The following is a 22,578-nucleotide window of genomic DNA, read 5'->3' as shown; positions in this document are numbered from 1 at the left end:
CTGAGGATGTCCTCCTTTGGATGAGATGCCTAATAATTATGAACCTGTTTTTCAGCTTGCCATCCATTTTCTACTGCAATATACCAGCTTATCATTTTTTTTTAATTAAACATAGGCAATTTATTCTTTGACGGCATCAGGCACTGAATTTGTAGATGAAACACTGAAATATACAGTTGTTTGCTAGCAACAACCTCTCCATTAGTTTCAGATATCTTTAATGTGGAATTATTCGGATTACTTTTACTTCGGCAGAGATTGTGTGTATTGACTGATATTGGTGGATTGTAATGAGTGGCCTTTTATGGTTGAAATGTTCTGAATTGGACAGTTTGTCATTATTGGTTTGTATGTTTTGTTTCATTGCTTACTGGAAAATGTTCAAAACTATAAATTTAAAACACACTCAAACAAGTGTTGCTGTATAATACAAGGGATATAATTCAATTATATATTATAATTAATACAATCAGGTAAATCAAATAACTTTTGCATGGCCCTAACAGTGTGCAAGGAGCCTATTGCTTGAAAACAGTTCAAAGGTAAATAACCTGCCACTGGCCAGATGCATTTTCTTTGAATGTGGGTTTCAATGCTGTTTCATTGAATGTGAGTTTCAAAAGTAGAGAAGTTTTAATGCCAAGTCTGTTTTCATTGTAAGACTATTGCTTTGTTTAGGTTTAGTAAATGTCTATCAGTGTTTGGGATATAATGTTTGAAATAAAAGTTGTAAATTAAATCCAGCTGCCTGTAATCATTGTAGAACTAAAGCATAAAACAGTATGCACAGAGAGATTTGAACAGTGTCTATGGCAAATGGGGAGAAATAGCTAAGTAATGGGACATTGGAATGGCTGTGTGGGTGGGGTTTGGGGTGGGTGGACTTGGGCGGGGCTATGTTGGCAGGGGGCGGGGAGAGCTATGTGGATGGGGCTCTGGGTTTGCACCCCCCCCGCAAAAAATCCTGCGGGCTCCCTTGCCCACATGGATTTTGACAGAGTCATACTGGTACCTGTGCTTCAATAACCCGAGTGCCTCTGTGAATTGACAGATCCTAGTCCCAGAAAGGCAACTAACTGTGACTCTCTCCTTACTTATTCTGGTGAGGGGGACATCAGTGTGCCTCACTACAGAATCACCAATGACCAGGAAATTTGGTTGTGTACTGCTTTGCCTTAAAGGCTTAGTAGTAGAAACATTGGAAACAGTGTTACTGTGTGTAGCTGTGGGTGTTTACATGATTGTACTGTGCAGGAGGTCTTAGTGTTTTATGAGGTTTACCTGTAAGTGCCTCAGCATAAGTAGTTTTATGTGTAAGGTCTTTACCCTGTAGAGTAGGTCTGGTGCAAGTGTCACTGTCGACCTCTCTAGGATTAGTTTTGGTTGTATGAAAGAGTTTTACCTCCAGTGTTAGTGTATTTACACCTCTTGCATACTTTAAGTGGGTTGTCAGTGTACATGAGGCAATTGCATAGTGCCTCAGAATACCCATCTCAACCACATTGGCAACAGAGAGTCAGGAAGTGCATATCCATGGCTGCTGATCTACTAGAGAGGAGTGAGGGAAATTTAAATATTGAATATGTCAATAAAACAAGGACATTGATGAGCAATGTTCAGTTATGTACAAACTAGATGCTCCAATAGTTAACAGAAATCTGTCTAGACAGTAAGGGTATTTTAAGGGAAACTTACACTGTGAGAGATCAGCATCTACACACATTACAAGGGGGGATTACACTGTAGATATTATCATCTATGCAAATCACTGCTGGGTGCCGCTGTGTGGAGAGCAGCAGTTCTTACTAAAGATCATAAAAAAGGTCAGAAAGTTCAAATATTCAACACAGAAACATTCAATTAATGCAGCTGTGGTCTCCTTTGGTATTGGCTGTAAAACATAGTTCTCAACTTCTTGGCATCAGAATTCTGGACAAAGCCAAAAATAATGTGTGGGGGGAACAAAGCCCCCAAAATAGGGACAGATTTTAAATATTGCTCTTAGAACATTTTTAAAATAAAAGGTCTTGTGTTACCATACATTTTGTGAAGGATATGAAGTCTGAAACTCAAATGCCTATGATTATTTTGTGAATTCAGTCCTCACTGATTTGCCACAAAAACCCTGAAAACCACAAATGATATGACAAACAGACCGAAAATCTGAGGCAAAAATCTGGACAGTCTGCGAAAATCTGGACTGTTGAGAAGTATACTGTAAAATATTCCTGCCCAGTGAGATATCCTGGCTGACAGAACATGCACACTTGGATAAACAAACAAAATGAATAACTGTGTGTGTTTGTAGTCAGGGTTTAATTTTACAAGTGATTCTCATGTTCCAGTAGACTTTTTAGTAGATGTAAAGTAAAATAGCTTCTGAATAATGAAGTTTTGTTGCTGTTGTACATTTTAAAAGAGAAAATAAAAGCTGAGCAAACATGTAGTGGCATCTTAATCAGGGTATTCACATATTTCTTGGATTATGGCTGAGAGCTATTGCTGAAGTGAAGGTCAGATTTAAGGCAGGTTATGCATGTGTAATTGGTGTTTGTTTCACCATATGATAGAACACTATTTATTGCCGTTAGAGAGACGGACTCAAACTCCTAGCAGGCTGCCTTACTTTGTTTCCCCCTCTATGATCCCCTGTGTAGAACCACTCCCTCTTTTTGCCTGTGCTTCAGCTGTCCTGACTGAACTTTGAGCAGCATTGCCGTACAACTTGACACAATAACGTGTGCAGCCATTCAGTAGTTAGCTGGTTTATAACATGCTGCTTTGCACTGAAAACTAATTTTGACATGTTCTCAGATCTCTGCATGTTAATTTCTAAATTGTTTTGTACTGCTTAGTTAGTTAGTGTTATACAAACAACACATTTCAAGATTTCTAATAATTTTTATTTACTGTTGCTATGGCTAGCAGATGTGTCTTCATCAAAAATGCAGCTGGGGCATTAAGTATAAGGCCCCTTACCAGGCACACTCACTCCTGCTTATCCAGTGAGCTGAAGCCGGAATACGATGCTGTTATCATCGGTGGAGGTAATATAAGTTTGTGCTGTAAAATTTTGAGCTATTTGCTAGATTCTGTTTCACACTTAGACTGGTTTGCTGGAAGGCATGGCCTTGTATATATTTATGCTTTACAGTGACGTGCATTTTATGACAGCCATACAAATCTTGGTTTGTTAATGAAAACACTAGTATGGAATCTGTGCAAAACAGAAATAGCTCCACAGACACTTTATCAGTTTTGTGACATAATATTGAGATGGGTAGAGAAGTGTAGTACACAAAACACATAAACAAAAGTAAGAATTTTACCAGAGCAGTTTTGATACAAGGCCAAAAAATTCAGAATGTATGAAAACTTTAACCATATGGTGCTAACAGATTATGCAACCTACTTACTGTTCAACTGCAACTTTGTATTCAATATTACTGTTTTCCCTTGAAATGAAAGCAAAATACTGTTGAAAACGTGGCATAAAGTGCAGGCTTTTCATTGCAAGCAGGGTATTCTGTAATGAGTGAGAGTTAGCATGGTTCACATTCAATGATATAATGGTGGAGACAGAACATGTAAAAGCCTTTATGTACAGCATATGAAAAATTCTGAGCCTTTGCATGCAGTAAATACTGACTTGGGCATGCTGGAATATCTAGAACTGTTTTGTTTTAATAACAGGGTTATATAAATAACATGTTGAAATCAGAAACTTGAAAACGTTGCAAAAGAGAAAGTTTTGCAGCTTGGGCTGACAGCCAGGTTGTGGGTGGAGCATTTGCTTCATGTTTTCTGGTTAGAGCAGATTGATTTTAACTGCTAGCAAATGGTAATCAGATTATACAACAGCTGCGGGACAAAATATTCTGCCCGTTGAATGCAGCATGCTTGAATACAAAAGCTGAAGTAGCTTAGACATTTAAAGAGGTACACATCCAGAAAAAGGAAATGTGCAAAGACTGGAAATGTGTACTCACAGATGCAAAAGACTTCAGATGGAAGTAGAATGCTGAGGTACTGTGAAAACTATTACAAACAATAATGCAAAATGGGATTCGAGTGTGAGAAAAGACACAGGAATGTTATTTTCATCAGATTGACACATAGATGAATGTAGAATGATACTGGCACAATTTAAACCTAGAAACTGAGGAGAGATGCGAGATCCCTTTTACCACATGCACATGAATATTGCTAGTTCAGATGTACTTCAAAATAGTCATTTTTCAGGATGTTATATGGCTTAAAATAGAGGATGAGTTGTACATTATGAACTAGAGAACATGAGACATATTCAAATATGAACATGAGACATATTCAAATATGAAGATGGGGAAGTGTATAATAGTAGTCACTGCTGGAGCTGTTAATCATGCCAGGGTACCCATGACCAGGAGCTGTATCCATGAGGGCAAAGCCCAAGGATGTGAACAGTGGCAATAGAAGGTAAACCAGTATGATTTGTTTAGTATTGGCTATTGTTCTGATACGTAGCCCTTGGCCTTTCTTACTTTTTTAAACAAGTCCATTGAATACTAACACTTCTTCCTGCTTATGTCATTCCACACTGAAATGATTCACTGTCATCATTCCAGTTTATCAAAAAATGAAGGCCACAGCTAAAAGGAGGCTTATTGTCTGATGAAGTTCATTTAATGTTGGTGAATGGAAGCGCTTACTTTAATAATAATAATAAAATACGTCTCCTTTTAGCTGTGACGTTCATTTTTGTTTTTCAAAAAGTCGGATTGTATTTAGTTTATCATTCCAGTTTACTACACATGCAAAGACTCTGATAAGTGCAGTCATACACCCAGGACTTCAGCAGTGTGCATTTTCAGCCACTGATACAGTGAGATTAAATGTGTATATGTGCTTTGAATTAGGGATTTATTTCTTCCCTGTTTGGGTGGCGTTATTTAGGAAATGTGTTTTAAAATATATTAAATTTTTTTTTTGTGCTGAAGTGAAGGCATTTGAAAATGTAATTTTTAAGGGGTTCTTTTTAATTTATTTCCAGAATTGCAGTGGTGGTGGAAATTTTAATTGTATCTTACTACTTAGTTGAGCAGATCTCTTTGTGGGGGCAGTTGCAGTTTTGTCATAGCAAGTCTAATAACTCATTTGCAGAGATGTTTAAAGGAAGTGGGTGTAATACTAAATTACATTTGTTTGATGACAGTAAGCCTTCACAGTCTACTCTTTAAATTAATTTGTCATTCTACTTGCATTCTTTTCCATCTTTCCCATTACTTCTTTTCCACCTTTATCATGCTCTTTTGAATGCCTTTATGGATTTCCTGTAAATCACCCCTTGAGATAGTCCATACAGTGGTTTGTGCCCTTTTCCCCTCTGTATTTCCTGTTTATTTTATTTTTTATTTATTTGCTACCCCCTAGTTGCATACAGTTCAGCTGACTATTTGCAGCTTTTTGTTCCTAACATTAATGTCAACAGTACTACGTCTGGGACCTTCTCAGCCATTGGCAGATTTTTGAAGGGGATTGGGAAATATGGATCAGAAACTCTAGCAGTGTTATTATATATGCTGCTGTATATGCAGGGTAATTTTAGGATGCCATAACAGAGAGAATTTGGTGACATCATACAAGTCACTGCTCATAATGTCAATCAGCTTCAGACCCATTCCCCTCTAATAATTATTTTAATGGCAAGTTTTTTGCAATCAAGGCATCTCTTCATGCCAGTTCCCAGACGGAGGTCCCATTCATCTCTGCCAGAGTGGATTAGCCAGCAAAATGCCACTCCTCCTTACCCAACCCTCCATGGTTGCTCCAGTGTCTGAGCTGTACTATCTATTTAGAATGATCTCTTTGCACCTCCCCAACATGATGTATATCCATATCATATTTCCACTGTCTTCTTTGGTTTCTAGTGTGAACAGCTTTATCTTCCGTAGTCTTTATTCATACCCTTTTCCCTCCATCTCATGCTCACTTCTGCTGCCTTTCCTCTGAACTCCTTCCAGCTGCCCGACATCTGTATGCATGTATAGCATTTAAAACTGTGGCTATTACTCAAAGAATTACCCTGCACAATATCTGGTATACCAAATTGCTTCAGAAGTCTGTTCACCTGACGATATGCCCCAGTATTCTACTCCCTCTTACCATTATCCTGTCACTCTGTTCTTGGTGCTCTAGTCCATGTGTGAGCAACATTTGCAGACCTTTACTTGCTTTTTTGCCATTGATTCCACTTCCCTCATATGATACTGCACACCAGAGTTGGCCTGTGCTCGGTGTTTTGCATTTGTCTGCATTCCATCTCAACTACAATTTCAGACCACTTAATCAACCTTTCCAAACCCTTCCTTAGATTCTTCCCCAAAAGCCTCCACTGCTGGTCCAAAATTTGTCCCATCAAAGAAAATGCTTGACCTGTTCCCTATTCTCTCAGATCCATCTGAGATGAACACAGGATTACTGGACCTAGTACTGAACCATGTAGTACTCCACTAGCCATGTTTTTTTATTGCTGATGTTATCCTTCTCAGCACAGCTGTTTGTGTTGTACCATTCAACCCCTGCTCATTGTTGTCCTGAAGATTGTGGTATTCTAGAAAAGCAGCTAGCTTTTCCCTTGGGATTCTTTCCATGGATTTCTGTACCACTAAGCACAGATCCTCGTGGTGGCCAGCAGAGTAATCCAGGCTTCAGAGAGCTAAAAAAGCAACTTTACCTGATTTAAGTATATTTTTTGTGGCTTTCCACTTCTAATTACCTAGCGACTGTATTTCGACTGCTTGCTGATACATTGTATTTGTTTTATTGCATTTATTCTGTTATTGCACTTGATATTCATTTTGATACTTTTAAAATCTGTAATTGTTGCAAATTGTTTCTGTAGGCTGTGATAGCCGATTTATAGCATTTATAAGTGTCTACTGTATCTGTTTCTGCTTGTTTCTGAAAAAAAAAACAAAAAAATATCTCTTGTTTTCCCGCCTTACTGAGCTAGAGTAGTCCAGTTTCAGAGTTGCTGATCCCTGGACTTTGTTTGCAGTTCCTGTTACTGATTCTTTGCCTAATTTGGAAGTAGGAAGTTCCCTTGCTTACCAGTGGGAGTGGGAAGCATTGAGCTGCCTGTTGGTCCAGTTTTGTGAGGTTTCAGCCAGTAACTTGTAGTCTATTGGTCGTTTGGGCCAGTTCCTAGCTTCTTTCAGCCCCATGATATAAAACACGCTAAATGCGTGTTTTCCAGCTTGTACCTACTCAGCACAGATCCTCGTGGTGGCCAGCAGAGTAATCCAGGCTTCAGAGAGCTAAAAAAGCGACTTTACCTGATTTAAGTAGATTTTTTGTGGCTTTCCACTTCTAATTACCTAGCGACTGTATTTCGCCTGCTTGCTGATACATTGTATTTGTTTTTCTGCATTTATTCTGTTATTGCACTTGAATTCTCATTTTGTTACTTTTAAAATCTGTAATTGTTGCAAATTGTTTCTGTAGGCTGTGATAGCCGATTTATAGCATTTATAAGTGTCTACTGTATCTGTTTCTTCTTGTTTCTGAAAAAAAAAACCCAAAAAAATATCTCTTGCTTTTCCCGCCTTACTGAGCTAGAGTAGTCCAGTTTCAGAGTTGCTGATCCCTGGACTTTGTTTGCAGTTCCTGTTACTGATTCTTTGCCTAATTTGGAAGTAGGAAGTCCCTTGCTTACCAGTGGGAGTGGGAAGCATTGAGCTGCCTGTTGGTCCAGTTTTGTGAGGTTTCAGCCAGTAACTTGTAGTCTATTGGTCGTTTGGGCCAGTTTCTAGCTTTTCAATCCCTGATATAAAACACGCTAAGCATCGCTTTTCAGCTTGTACCTACTCAGCACAGATCCTCGTGGTGGCCAGCAGAGTAATCCAGGCTTCAGAGAGCTAAAAAAGCGACTTTACCTGATTTAAGTATATTTTTTGTGGCTTTCCACTTCTAATTACCTAGCGACTGTATTTCGCCTGCTTGCTGATACATTGTATTTGTTTTTCTGCATTTATTCTGTTATTGCACTTGAATTCTCATTTTGTTACTTTTAAAATCTGTAATTGTTGCAAATAGTTTCTGTAGGCTGTGATAGCTGAATTATAGCATTTATAAGTGTCTACTGTATCTGTTTCTGCTTGTTTCTGAAAAAAAAAAAAATAAAATAAAGAAATATCTCTTGTTTTTCCAGCCTTACTGAGCTAGAGTAGTCCAGTTTCAGAGTTGCTGATCCCTGGACTTTGTTTGCAGTTCCTGTTACTGATTCTTTGCCTAATTTGGAAGTAGGAAGTTCCTTTGCTTACCAGTGGGAGTGGGAAGCATTGAGCTGCCTGTTGGTCCAGTTTTGTGAGGTTTCAGCCAGTAACTTGTAGTCTATTGGTCGTTTTGGGCCAGTTCCTAGCTTTTTTCAGCCCCCTGATATAAAACACGCTAAACGCGTTTTCCAGCTTGTACCTACTCAGCACAGATCCTCGTGGTGGCCAGCAGAGTAATCCAGCCTTCAGAGAGCTAAAAAAGTGACTTTACCTGATTTAAGTATATTTTTTGTGGCTTTCCACTTCTAATTACCTAGCGACTGTATTTCTCCTGCTTGCTGATACATTGTATTTGTTTTTCTGCATTTATTCTGTTATTGCACTTGAATTCTCATTTTGTTACTTTTAAAATCTGTAATTGTTGCAAATTGTTTCTGTAGGCTGTGATAGCCGATTTATAGCATTTATAAGTGTCTACTGTATCTGTTTCTGCTTGTTTCTGAAAAAAAAAAAAAAAAAAAAATATCTCTTGTTTTTCCTTACTGAGCTAGAGTAGTCCAGTTTCAGAGTTGCTGATCCCTGGACTTTGTTTGCAGTTCCTGTTACTGATTCTTTGCCTAATTTGGAAGTAGGAAGTTCCCTTGCTTACCAGTGGGAGTGGGAAGCATTGAGCTGCCTGTTGGTCCAGTTTTGTGAGGTTTCAGCCAGTAACTTGTAGTCTATTGGTCGTTTTGGGCCAGTTCTTAGCTTTTTCCAGCCCCCTGATATAAAACACGCTAAACGCGCGTTTTCCAGCTTGTACCTACTCAGCACAGATCCTCGTGGTGGCCAGCAGAGTAATCCAGGCTTCAGAGAGCTAAAAAAGCGACTTTACCTGATTTAAGTGTATTTTTTGTGGCTTTCCACTTCTAATTACCTAGCGACTGTATTTCGCCTGCTTGCTGATACATTGTATTTGTTTTTCTGCATTTATTCTGTTATTGCACTTGAATTCTCATTTTGTTACTTTTAAAATCTGTAATTGTTGCAAATTGTTTCTGTTGGCTGTGATAGCCGATTTATAGCATTTATAAGTGTCTACTGTATCTGTTTCTGCTTGTTTCTGAAAATAAATAAATAAATAAATAAATATCTCTTGTTTTCCCGCCTTACTGAGCTAGAGTAGTCCAGTTTCAGAGTTGCTGATCCCTGGACTTTGTTTGCAGTTCCTGTTACTGATTCTTTGCCTAATTTGGAAGTAGGAAGTTCCCTTGCTTACCAGTGGGAGTGGGAAGCATTGAGCTGCCTGTTGGTCCAGTTTTGTGAGGTTTCAGCCAGTAACTTGTAGTCTATTGGCCGTTTTGTGCCAGTTCCTAGCTTTTTTCAGCCCCCTGATATAAAACACGCTAAATGCGCGTTTGCGCGATTTAGCACGGAGTTGCCACTGTTGCACTCAAGAGCAGCGGCAGTTAAATAAGGTTAAACTATTCGGGCCACCTAAATTACACTCTTCAAATTTTCCCTTAAAACTACCTTCCTTGAGCTGTACTGCTGATCTAACCAGCGTATCCTATAACTGAAAGGTTCATCTCTACTTGATTCCCAAGTAGACTACTCTCTATCTGTAAGCCTAGCACTTACTCCTACAGTACTTGCACCTTGATAAAGCACTCTTATTATAGATAGTACCCCACCAGCCTAAAACCCACTTCCCCCGGAGTCCTTTGAAAGTCTTTTTATCTACTACTTCTAGTATGTCGAGGGATCAGTTGCTAGTGTCCTCTCCTGCTCAACTGGTGAACCTGGGAATATTGAGGCAATGTTACAATTGCCTCATGTACACAGACAATCCTCTCCTTCTCCCACAAAACACAAATACATGCGAGATGCAACTATATGGCTAAACTGGAGGCTGAGCTCTCTCAACATAGGACTGGCAAGACCAGACAGGAGGAGAAGGAAACCACACACAATACATACCCAGTCACACATAGTACCATCACAACTTCAAATCATACACATAATCACACAAAGACATACTGGAGGCTCTGATCAAAATCTACCAAAACAGCAGAGGCCACCAAAGCAGACACCCAAACAACTACCACCTCAGGGCCCAACACATGCAACACATAGACCACACAGTCAGAGTGTCAAACAGTCACAGCCCTTAAGGCCAAACACAATGCCAGACACACTTGTCATTGGTGACTCCATAGTCAGACACTCTTGTGTCCCGCTCACCAGACTGAGTAAGGAGAAGGTCACAGTAAGCTGCCTGTCGGGCGCTAGAATCCGCCACATAACGCAAGCACTCAGGTCTCTCAACAGCAGGTACAAGTAAGACTCAGTCATTGTCCATGCTGGTGTCAACGACCTGAGACGTACCTCCCTGGACTACATGAAAGGGACATCGAGGAGCTCTCTGATTATGTAGCCCAGGCAGGTATGACCCTGACCTTGAGCAGTATCCTACCTTCACCTAGAATGATGCCACAATACAGTGATAAGATGATCAGCTTTAATAATTGGCTTAAATTCTGGTGTCATTCAAAGGGGATCCAATGTCTGTCTGCCTGGGATGACATGCTGGACAAGCCACGCTGCTTATGAGGGACGGCTTGCACCTGTCACCCTGGGCTTCGGATATTGGCAAAGGCTCTTGCCACCCCCATAGTGCCTTTTTAGGCAAGGCTCAAATTCTAAACCTACCACCCTAGAACACCAAAAAGAAAAAACTAAGGGTAATGCTGCTCAACGCCAGAAGTCTCAATCTCAAGATGCACGGAGGCCCTTCTCAATATGGAGAACATCGATGTCTGTGCTGTGACAGAAACCTGGTTCAAGGCTCCTGAGAGCACCCCAGCACTAACAGGTTTCACCTCATATCATGCATTCCGGCCCCAAAATCCGGACAACACCAAGAAAGGAGGGGGGGTGTCCATATTCATAAAGGACACCCACACCTCAAGGTTGGTGGCAATGCACGATGCATCGGAGACCATCCAGGTGCAATTAACCATAGGCAAGACTGCTCTGCAATTTGCAGCATGTTACAGGCCACCCTCTCAAACTCAGGAACCTCATATGGCCTTCCTGAAAACATTGGAGGATAAATGTATCTCCAAACACCATCATACTAGGTGACTTCAACTACCCTAATATAGACTGGGAACACTACTCAAGCCCAAACACTCTAACCCAATGATTCCTGGAGTTCATAAACTCAAATGCCATGGAACAACTAGTCACCATCCCCACAAGAGGAGAAAACATACTTGATCTCATCATCATGAACATGGGATCAAAATGTTCAACACTGGAAGTATACCCCTCACTGGTGAGATCAGATCATAAACTAATCTCGCTGGAGGTCCTCATCCCGCCCCCACCTGAAAAAAAAAAGACCACAGTGAAAAACTTCTCAAAAGACGACTTCACACTTCTAAAAACTAGTGTGGTCTCCTTTAAGGCCCCTGAACCAGTGGTAAACATTACTCAAACCGCTGAATCACTTACAAATGCCTTCTACCAGCACCTACAGGACTGCATGGATCAGGCTATCCCAAACAAAACTAAGACTCTCTGTACCAAAGGCGAGCATCCAGTCTGGTGGACCCCAGCCATAAACAAGCTCTACAACAAAAGGAGGAAGCTACTACAACATAGAGCAAAATCCTTGAAAGGTAAGACACCTTTGATCATCATAAGTAAAAAACCAAGAGCTCTCATAAAATCATCCAAGGCAAATTTTGAGAGAAAAATCGCCAAGGACTCAAAAGACAATCATAAGGCCTTCTATAGCTATGTTAGAAACCTAGGAGGAAACTCCCAGATATGCTCAGAATTAGTTCAAAATGATGTGAAAATTACTGAACCTTTACACATTGCCAACATACTGGCTGACAGGTTCAGTGCAAACTTCTCCCCCCCAAAAGGAGAGATATCTATACCAGAGGATTGTAGCTACCCAAACATCTCCAATGCCCAGGTGAGAACTGCTCTCACTAAGGCAAAACACACAGTATCCATGGGACCGGATGGTGTCCCCGGCTGTGTGCTTCACGAACTCAACGAGGAATTAAACCCACAATTAGGACAGCTGTTTAATCTTAGCCTCACCTCAGGATATGTACCCAAGGAGTGGCGCACGGTGACTGTGGTCCCACTTCATAAGGGCGGTGCCTCCACCGACCCTGGAAATTACCGCCCCATTAGTTTGACAAGCCTTATCTGCAAAGTCATGGAGAGGATCATAATGGAACTCATAAATAAAGACATAGGGAACTTGCAGACTTTGGATCCAACCCAGTTTGGCTTTGTCAAAGGCAGATCCTGCCTCTTAAACTTGGTTGACTTTTTCGAGACAGTCACCAAGGCCATTGATGAGGGAAAGGCAGTCCATACAGCCTACCTCGACCTGGCAAAGGCCTTCACAATACCCCACTCAGGTATCATCGAAAAACTCATCAGCTTGAATGTAAACCCATACATCACAAGATGGGTTGCAAACTGGCTAAGTGACAGAACCCACAGGGTCAGAGTTGCTGGAGCCATGTCAGACTCAAAGCCTGTCACTAGTGGTGTCCCACAGGGCTCAGTCCTGGGTCCACTCTTGTTCGGCATCTACTTTTCTGAAGTACAAGCAAACACAGGAGGGTTATGGCTGATAAAGTTTGCAGATGACTGCAAACTGGGCGCCATAGTCGAAAACACATCTGACACAGATATCCTTCAGAAGGGCCTCACAGAAACGGATAACTGGTGCCAGAGCCATGGCCTAAAGTTAAACGCCAAGAAATGCATAGTCATACCTTTCAGGAAAAACAAAGTTACCCCTAGCTACCATATAGGTGGCAATCCACTGAGCACAGAAGAAGTCATCAGGGATCTGGGGACCCAGGTGGACAGTAGCCTTTCGTTTGACACTCATGTTGCTAAAGTAGTTAGGAAAACCTTCTATATTTCCCACCTGATCATGAAGGGATTCACATCTAGATCAAGGGAGGTCATCGTCCCCCTGTACTCATCACTCATTAGACCTATGATTGAGTACAATGCCCTCGAATGTATCTGACCCGACACCTGCTGCAGCTTGAAAGGCCCCAAAAGTTCCACACCAAAAGGATAAAGGGTCTCAAAAATATGTCTTATGCTGCCCGACTGAAAGAACTCCAGCTCTATTCAGTCTCATACCGCTTGCTCAGAGGTGACCTGTGCCTGACATATAAGGCCATGCCAAACCCAGATTTGATGAATATGCTTCACCTCAAAAATCTAGATCCCTCAGAACCACAAGGGCGGAGACTTAAACCTTGACATGGTTATAAATAGAACGTGCTGGAGGGACAGATTCATCACCCAGAGACTCCCTATGCTGTGGAACAAAATCCCGGTACATGTGAGGCAGAGCACCTCGATGGCCTTGTTCAAGAGGAATCTTGACCAATGGATGGGAGATCGCAGATATACCCCAGGGATTACTTCAGTGTCACTGCTTGACAGAGGCACAGCAAAATAATAGGCATAGTTTTTATTCAAACTAAAGGGGTGGCGAAAGCCACATAACTATGGGCTAGGCTTATAAATGCCCTTGGGCAGATAGCCTAGTATGAACCTATGAACCTATAATGCTGAGCTAACAGGCTTGTAGTTCCCTGGATTTTTCCTGCTTCTTATCTTGTATGAGGGTTCCACAGTAGTTGTTTTAGTTAAATCTGCATGACAGGAATAAAATAAATTAATGTTGAACTGGACTGATGTTGAAAAAAGTAGGTATGGGTAGTTTTTGTGAGTTTATAAAGGGGGGAAGTCACACAGCTGCCTTCCAGGAAGAACATGGACTTGCTTATTGTTGTTATATTAACATGAACGGAATATTGTAGTGTAATTAGATACTATTCTGAAGGAGGGTAGCCCTAAAATTCAAACTCAAATGTTTACATGGCTGTTACTTACCCAGTTACTGAAAAGGAAAATCTAGATAAAATGTACTTAGAGATTTCAGAGTATGGAAAAGATCATAGGTAAAGACATTGTCAGTAACTCAGAAGGGTGAATGTTCACCTTTGATGTAAGAATACCTATAAGGGTAGACAGTTATGGGGCATAGAGTGATAAAGCCTCAACTCTTCCTTAGGTGTTCCAGCTTTGAGCATCTAACTGGGCACTAAAACAGATAGTAGGGGAGCAAGAGGAGTGATGAGGTGCTTTCTACATAACACGTTCAGAGAGGAAGGTGTAGGTATGCACGCCGAAGGTGCATGCATCTTACTAAATTTGTAGTGAAATCCAGAGATCATATGGAAGCACCTCTTATAAGGGAGGTGTGGAACGTTGAGTGTTATATCACTTACAGAAAGGGTGATGTTCTGCCTGTGATTGCCAACTGTATGCTGTCACTTGGATGTCAGAAGTCATGCTGAGGGGCATCATCGGGCATTAGGGAGAAAACCTTTGCTGATCTCTGCCTGGATGACAGCCATACTCTGGTCTTGCTCTTATGCCATAAATGTGAATGAATCCATGATAGCAGGCACTGCTGAAGCTTGATGGTCAGCTAGAGTGGGACTAAAATTTGCCACAAAAAAAAAAAAGAATTGTAGGGTTATGATTTCTTCTCTCACACCAGGCATTCTGATATTTTTTTGTTCAATTTCAGCATAGCTGTTGTGCATGAAAGGGTTGTGTATTCCTGGGACCCAAGCTTTCAGACGACATATTAAAACACAGAATTGCGTGTCTGTTCTGATGGTAATTCAGGTGGCTATTAAGGATGCTGTAGTAATTGCTAGTGAAAAAGAGAGGCATTTTTTCTAGTCATAAAATTCAGCTTGTTAGAAACAATTAATACAGTATAACTAAGGAAAAGAAATTCCTCACCAATCCCTTTCATTAATGAAAAATCTCACTGCAGAATGTTATGGCTCTGTGGCATAAAGAGATGAAGCCCTAATGGTGCTGCAGGCAGGTTACGGTTAGTTAGCAACAATGAAATTGGATGGAGCAGGTGGGGCAGGATGTAAATAAGTAACTGATGCCTGCTTGCTCATACTGGGAAGATGGTAGTGGAACACAACAGTCAAGTTCCTCACACAACAAACAACACAACTTGTAAGCCCACACAAACCAGAGTCAGAAAGGAAGATAGATAGTATGCAGTGTTAGTTTTTTTTAAAAAAAAATGCACAACGATGACACTATATTAGTTGGCGCTTTCATCTAGTGAAAAGATGGTGGTGGCTCAGCTCATTGTGTTACATTGGTGAAACATGCAAGAGTGTAGGTTTGTCACTTTCATTAAGGAGTCTAGCATGGACACATTACAAATTGGTGTGCCACTCAGCCAGGACACTTAGTCTGGGGGGGTAGCACACATGCACCTCACGGTAAGCAACTGTTATTGTAGCATGTAAACCAGTTCATGGGGGGGGAGCATAGGAAATCCCTGCAAATAGATGATGGTATCACCTGACTCTTGCCTCCATGATGATTAACTTGGCAGGTGAGTTCTCACCCCTGAGAAAAAACTAATTTGTCTGTTGGGTGTCCAAGGGGTAGGGATGGTAGTCATTGTAGGCATAAGGAATAAAAAGAAATAAAATAAAGAAAATTCCTATTATGTATTATAGAGTTTGTTATTCCCCTGCACCCTAGTGGCAGGAGTGTGCAGTTAGAACTCCTCTGATTGAAGAGTGCTGGAACAGGGCTCAGTTTTTAGCTTTTTATTGCTTAATTGGTTTTAATCAGTTTGCCCATTTGCTACTGTTATATTAAAAAAAAATACACTTTATGCAGCGCTGCTTAGCTAGTGTTAAACTATTCCCGGCACCATAAAGTCTGCTCTTCAAATTTTCCTTTAGAACTAGCCAGTTTTTTTAGTTTTAGCACTCAAATCTGTTTCTTTGAGCTCAGCACTTGTTCAAAACTCATTCTAAGCACTACATAAGCTACAAATTACTACAGAACTCAACTTTCCTCACTTGTCTAGAGGAAAACAGTTTTTAGTACTTAATTAATAAGTACCTATCCAGGCATGTTTAAGGGTCAGTTCCCGGTGTTTTCTCCTGTCTACCTGATGAATCTGGGCATCTTGGGGCAATGCAGCAATTGCCTCATGTACACAGACAACCCTCTCCTCCTATCACCCAACAGTACAAACTGTGAGAGATGCACTTATATAGCCAAACTGGAAGCAAAGCTCTCTTCACCCAAGATTGGACTAGACAGTCAAGAGGAGAACGTAAACATTTGCATCACACCACATTCATCACATAGTCCCTCAAAACCTACATCAACAAAACAGACACATAGAAACAAAACACACACCTACATTTGCAGAGGCTCTCAATAAAAATCTGCTTAAGCAACGGAGACCTCCAAAGCAGAAATGCAAGCAACCTCCACTCCCCAACACAACCCAAATGACACATAGCCCACAAACTCAGTGTGCCACTCAACCACAGCCCATAAGGCAGAACAACGTACCCAACACTCTAGTCATAGGTGACTCTATAGTCAGGCACACTGATGTTCCACTCACCAGGTAAACAAGGAGGAAGTTACTGTCAGGTGCCAGGATCTGCCACATAACGCACACACTCAGGTCACTTCACAACAAGTACAAATATGACTCTGTCATTGTCCATGTTGGTGTGAATGACCTGAGACGTACCTCCCTGGACTACATGAAAAGAGACATGGAAGAGCTCTCCAATCTTGTAGCCCAGGCAGGTATGACCCTAGCCCTGAAAAGCATCCTGCCATCACCCAGAATGATGCCACAGTACAAGGACAAAATGATTGACTTTAGCAATTGGCTAAGCTTCTGGTGTCATTCTAAGGGGATCCAGTATCTGTCTGACTGGGATGACATGATCGACAGACCACGATGCTTTGCCAGAGATGGCCTGCACCTATCACCCTTGGGATTCCGGATACTGGCTAAGGATCTTGCCACCGATATAGTGCCTTTTTTAGGCAAGGTTCAAATGACAAATTCACCACTGTAACAGGTACAAGCAAGCAAAATCAGAGGGTAATGCTATTCAATGCTAGAAGTCTAAACCTCAAAATGCATTCACTCGAGGCACTCCTTAAAATGGAGAACATCGACATTTGTGCAGTGACAGAGACCAGGTTCAAGGCTCCAAATAGCACCCCTGCATTACCAGGCTATAATACATACCACACCTTTTGGCCACCTAACCTGGACCGAAACACTAAAGACGGAGGAGTGTCCATATTCATTAAGGATATCCACACCTCCAGGCTAGTTGCTCAGCATAATGCATCTGAGATTATCCAAATGCAACTAATTCTGGGCAAGACCACAATCCAAATTATGACTTGCTACAGATCCCCTACTATGCCCCAGGATTCCCACTCCTCATTTCTTGATACACTGGAAAATATTAGGGTACAACCCAACACCCTAATAATGGGTGATTTCAACTACCCCACCATTAACTGGGAAAACTACTCGTGTACCAACTCTTTTGCTCAATGTTTTCTGGAATTCATAAATTCCAACGCCTTGGATCAACTTATCCACACCCCTATCAGGGGCAGCAATATCCTAGACCTGGTTATTACCAACATGGGCGACCGGTGTTCCACACCAGAGGTCAATTCCTCATTAGTCAGATCCGACCACAAGCTAATCACCCTAGACATCCACATCCCACCCCTACTCCCCATTAGGGAAACCACCGTAAAAGATTTCTCCAAAGCCAATTTCATGCTTCTTAAGACAGAAGTGGCAAACTTCACGACACCCATGCAGATGGACAATAAAGGTACAACTGCTGAATCCTATACAAATGCACTTTATAAGCACTTACACGAGTGCATGGATCATGCTATCCCTAACAGAACCAAGATGCTATCCTCAAAAAAAAGGAAGCCAATCTGGTAGTCCCCTGCCATAAACAAACTCTACAACAGAAGAAAGAAACTGTTGAAAAAAGAGTAAAATCTCATGATTGGAGGAACTCCCAGGTCAGCCTCAGTAAGAAGCTGAGATCACTCATAAAATCCTCCAAAGCTAGTTATGAAAACAATATCGCCACTGATTCTAAAGACAGCCACAAAGCATTCTGTAGCTATGTCAAGAATCTCAATGGCAACACTCAGATCTGCTGAGTTACAGCACAATGGCACTAAATATACAGAACCAAGTGATATTGCCAATATCCTGGCAGATAGGTTCAGTGCTAACTTTACCCCCTCACACCCCCTAAAGGGCCCATCTCTCTATACCAGAAGAATGCAAAGTTCCTGTAATCATGGCTGCACAGATAAAAAACACACTCTCCTAAGCCAAGAACACAGCATCCATGGGGCCTGACAACATCCCAGGCTGCGTTCTACACAAATTACAGAATGAACTGGCACCCCACCTAAGCAAAATGTTCAGTCATAGCCTCACCTCAGGCTTTGTGCCCACTGAATGGCGCATAGCAATGGTTATCCCACTCCACAAAGGGGGAGCCACCACGGACCCTGGAAACTGCAGCCCCATTAGCCTAATGAGCCTGGTCTGCAAGGCCATGGAAAGTATCATCATAGAACTTATAAACAAAGATATTAGTAATCTCCAAACTCTGGACCCCACCCAGTTTGGGTTTGTAAAAGGCCGATCATGTCTCCTAAACCTGATAGACTTCTTTGAAGCAGTCACCAAAGCCGTAGATGAGGGTAAGGTGGTTCACACAGCCTATCTAGATCTTGCCAAGGCTTTTCACACCATCCCCCCACTCTGGAATTATAGATAAACTCACTAAACTAGATATAAATCCCTATGTCACAAGATGGGTTGCCAACTGGCTCACTCACAGAACCCACACTGTGAAAGTAGCAGACTCCAAATCTGACTTCAGACCAGTGACAAGTGGAGTACCACAGGTTTCAGTCCTGTGTCCTCTCCTGTTTGGTATCTACTTTTCTGAAGCACAGGCTAACACAGAAGGTATTTGGCTAATGAAGTTCGCAGATGACTGCAAACTAGGAGCCATAATTGAAACTCCTAAAGATGTGGACATCCTACAAAAGGGTCTCACTGAGACAGATGCCTGGTGTCAAAGCCATGGCCTCAAGCTCAATGCCAAAATGTGCATGGTCATCCCCTTTGGTAAAAACTCTGTACCCATGAGCTACCACATAGGTGGTAGTCTACTTAACACCGAAAGTGTGATAAGAGACCTTGGGGCACAGGTGGACAGTAGTCTCTCCTTTGATAATCACATCGCCACAGTAGTCAGGAAATCCTTCTAAGTGGCACATCTCATCAGAAAAGGTTTCTCATCCAGGAAAAAAGAGGTCATTGTTCCCCTCTACTCATCTGAACCATTATAGAGTACAACGCCCCTTTTGGTATGTACCTCACAAGACATCTACAACAACTGGAAAGGCCGCAGAAATACCTCACAAAGAGGATTACCGGCTTCGAACAGATGCCCTATGCAGACCGTCTCAAAAAAAACTCCAGCCTTACTCCGATCTCTGCCTAACATACAAAGCTATGTCAAACCCAGAGCTGTTGGACATACTTCACTTAAAGAAACCCCAATCTCTCCGAGCTACATGCTCTAGGGACCTAAACCTTGTCACCACAATAAACAGAACATGCTGGAGGGATAGATTCCTGTCCCAGAGACTTCCCGTACTCTGAAATAAACTACCTATCTATATCAAACAAAGCTCTTCATTAGCACTCTTCAAGAAAAATCTTTATGATTAGATGGAGAATAGGAAATTCACCCCAGGGATCACCTCTGTAGCTCTGCTCGACAAGGGCACAGGGAAATAATTTTCTTGGGTGGCAAAAGCCAGGGTACCTTTTGGCTAGGCTTATATAGGCCCTAGGGCCAATAGCCTAGTACCTACCTATGAACCTATTATTGCTATCCACCAAACAGATTTACTCTTCCTTGAGGAAGATGATTTGGTCCTGTCAGCTATTGCTGAGTCCATGCAGCTATATAGGTACTCATATGTTTTTTGGTGTAGGCTTGGACATTAGTGCTTGTTCCAACTGAACGGATGGTGGCTGTTGCTTATACCTGCTCTCAGGAGGTTGTAGTCAGCTTTGTAAAAAGTTTTTTTGTTCAACCCTGGCAAGGGGGGGGGGGGGCGGCGATCAGGGGAGATGGTGACTTCGAAAGTGATTGCTTTATGGTCGGATCTTACCAAGGAGGATGACACTGTAGAGGTGCTATAGTGGCTACTCATGTTGGTTAGTACCAGGTCCAGGATATTTTTGCCTCTTGTGGGGGTGTTGACCAGCTGATCCAATGCATTGGCATTGACGAAGTTGAGGAATCTCTGGATGTTCGTGTTTGAGCTAAAATAGGTCTTCCACTCTATGGTTGTGTAGTTAGTCACCCAGGATCTTGGTAGTGGGTTGAATCTTGATGGATTCAAGTAAGTCCAGATAGGTGGAGTGGGCCTCCTCAGTAATGGTTGAGGGTTTGCAGCTAGCTATGATTTAACCAGCCTGGAGGTGTGTATATCTTTGATAAATATTGAAACTCCATCTCCTTTGGATTTGTAGCCCTCTGTTTGGGGTCTGAAAGTATGGTAGGACAAGTAATCTGGTAAGGCTGGGGTGCTCTCCGCAGCTTTGAATCAGGTTTCAGTGACTGCACAAATGTCAGCATCTGCCAGGGTTAGGAATGCTTGCAATGAGTGCAGTTTCATGTTAAGACACATAGCGTTTAGCAGCATGACCTTTAAATTTTATTTAGAAGAATTTTTCATGTTGGTAATTTTGTCCTTGTGAGTTTGCCTAAAAAAGGCACTATGGGGAGGCAAGAAACCTGAAGCCCAGGGGAGACAGATGAAGGCCTTCTCTGGCAAAGCATCGTGGTCTGTCAATCGTGTCCTCTCAGGCTGTAAGGTAATGGATCCCCTTGGATCGAGGTTAGAGGCTGGGGATTGGTAAAATAGTTATGCTGTTTACCTCACAGACACAGGGTACAGGGTGTGATTCTCAACCTTGAGTGGAAATTGGCTAGGCTTAAAATGGATAGCCTAGTATTAAACTAAGAACCCCAAAAATGCTGTAGAGTCTAGTCATAATTTGATGCATTTTATTGCAATCCAGCGCAAGCAAAAATCGCTGTTTGCAAAACTTAGTTTTTGGGTCATGTATATACATAAAGGCCTGAGACTAAGTATGCAGCTAAAACAAAACAAGACCAATTGAGTAATTTAGGATTGGACAGTTGGTCAATTGTGATGCAGCACTGGATTATGAATGGACTGCACTACATTTTTTAAATCTGACCGCATTAGAGGTGTAATCCATTTGGAGTAATAGTGCTCTGATATCTCTGTTATAACATATGTTATTGCTACAGAACACTGTAGTTTTTACATAATATAATATAATATTTCATTTTGGGTGTCTCTGATTTCATTTGAAATGGCCGCAATTTGACTTGCAAAATTATTAGAAACTATAGACAGCTCTACTTCAAATCCAGCCACTTATCTGTGCTGAGCAGATGATTTTTTTCTGTAGGCATTGTGTAGATTAGAAAGTTTATTACAAAGGTTAAAACAGTTCATTTCACTGCAGTCCCAAGGGATTTACATAAGTACATTCCCAAAGTCTTTTCCTTATCAGACAGTTCATCAAATGTAAGCTAAAGGAAAGGGTCTTAAAAACAAAACTCACTGAGTTATTTTCTTATATTAGACAGATCAGAGGGAGAAAATCATGGCATACTGTGAAGAGTATTTTTTTTATTATTTTCACTTAATTTGAACCAAGAACAGGGCCGTATTGAAGCTGATTCATTTGGTCGAATTATACTTAGCCGAAAATTATACCAGGCATTGCACTTCACTGAAAGCTCACTTGGTCGAAGTTCATTTGGTTGAAAGTGGAATATAGCCCCTGCCCCACTGCAGTGCAACCCTAGAGTGAGAATATTAAATAAGGGGTGTGTGTGTGGGGGGTAGCCCCCCACATAATTTTAATGTATTCACTATTATAAAAAGGTATATCCATTAGAAATGCATTGATATATATATCTTTAGTAAAAACTATTGGCATAATGTGGGGGTCTGTGCCCCCCACACCCCCCCTTATTTAATATTCTCACTCCAGGGTTGCACTGCAGTGGGGCAGGGGCTATATTCCATTTTCGACCAAATGAACTTCGACCAAGTGAGCTTTCAGTGAAGTGAAATGCCTGGAATCATTTTCGACTAAGTGTAATTCGACCAAATGTATGGAATCCATATAAATATATATATATATATATATATATATATATATATATATATATATAAAATATGTGTGTGTGTATGTATGTATGTATGTGTATATATATAT

At 41.3% G+C, this 22,578-nt stretch overlaps 1 protein-coding gene across 3 annotated transcripts in view; it reads left to right on the top strand.

The window, feature by feature from the left end:
- The first annotated feature begins 2,714 nt into the window (after positions 1-2,714).
- The window catches only part of PYROXD2 (pyridine nucleotide-disulphide oxidoreductase domain 2), a 374,632-nt gene continuing 354,768 nt past the window's right edge, over positions 2,715-22,578 (top strand). Inside the window, exon 1 of one of the 3 annotated variants that reach the window (XM_044056825.1) lies at positions 2,715-3,047. In XM_044056825.1, the coding sequence (XP_043912760.1) occupies positions 2,918-3,047 (130 nt within the window). In that variant the 5' untranslated portion in view covers positions 2,715-2,917. The remainder of the gene's footprint in view (positions 3,048-22,578) is intronic. The other 2 variants (XM_044056823.1, XM_044056824.1) reach the window with 2 other exon arrangements.

This window comes from Protopterus annectens, chromosome 14.part0, assembly GCF_019279795.1.
Source record: "Protopterus annectens isolate FY-2018-M chromosome 14.part0, PAN1.0, whole genome shotgun sequence".
In the NCBI taxonomy this organism is placed as follows: Eukaryota; Metazoa; Chordata; order Ceratodontiformes; family Protopteridae; genus Protopterus; species Protopterus annectens.
The sequence above is the reverse complement of the archived record's forward strand: the minus strand, read 5'-3'. Positions and strand labels throughout refer to the sequence as shown.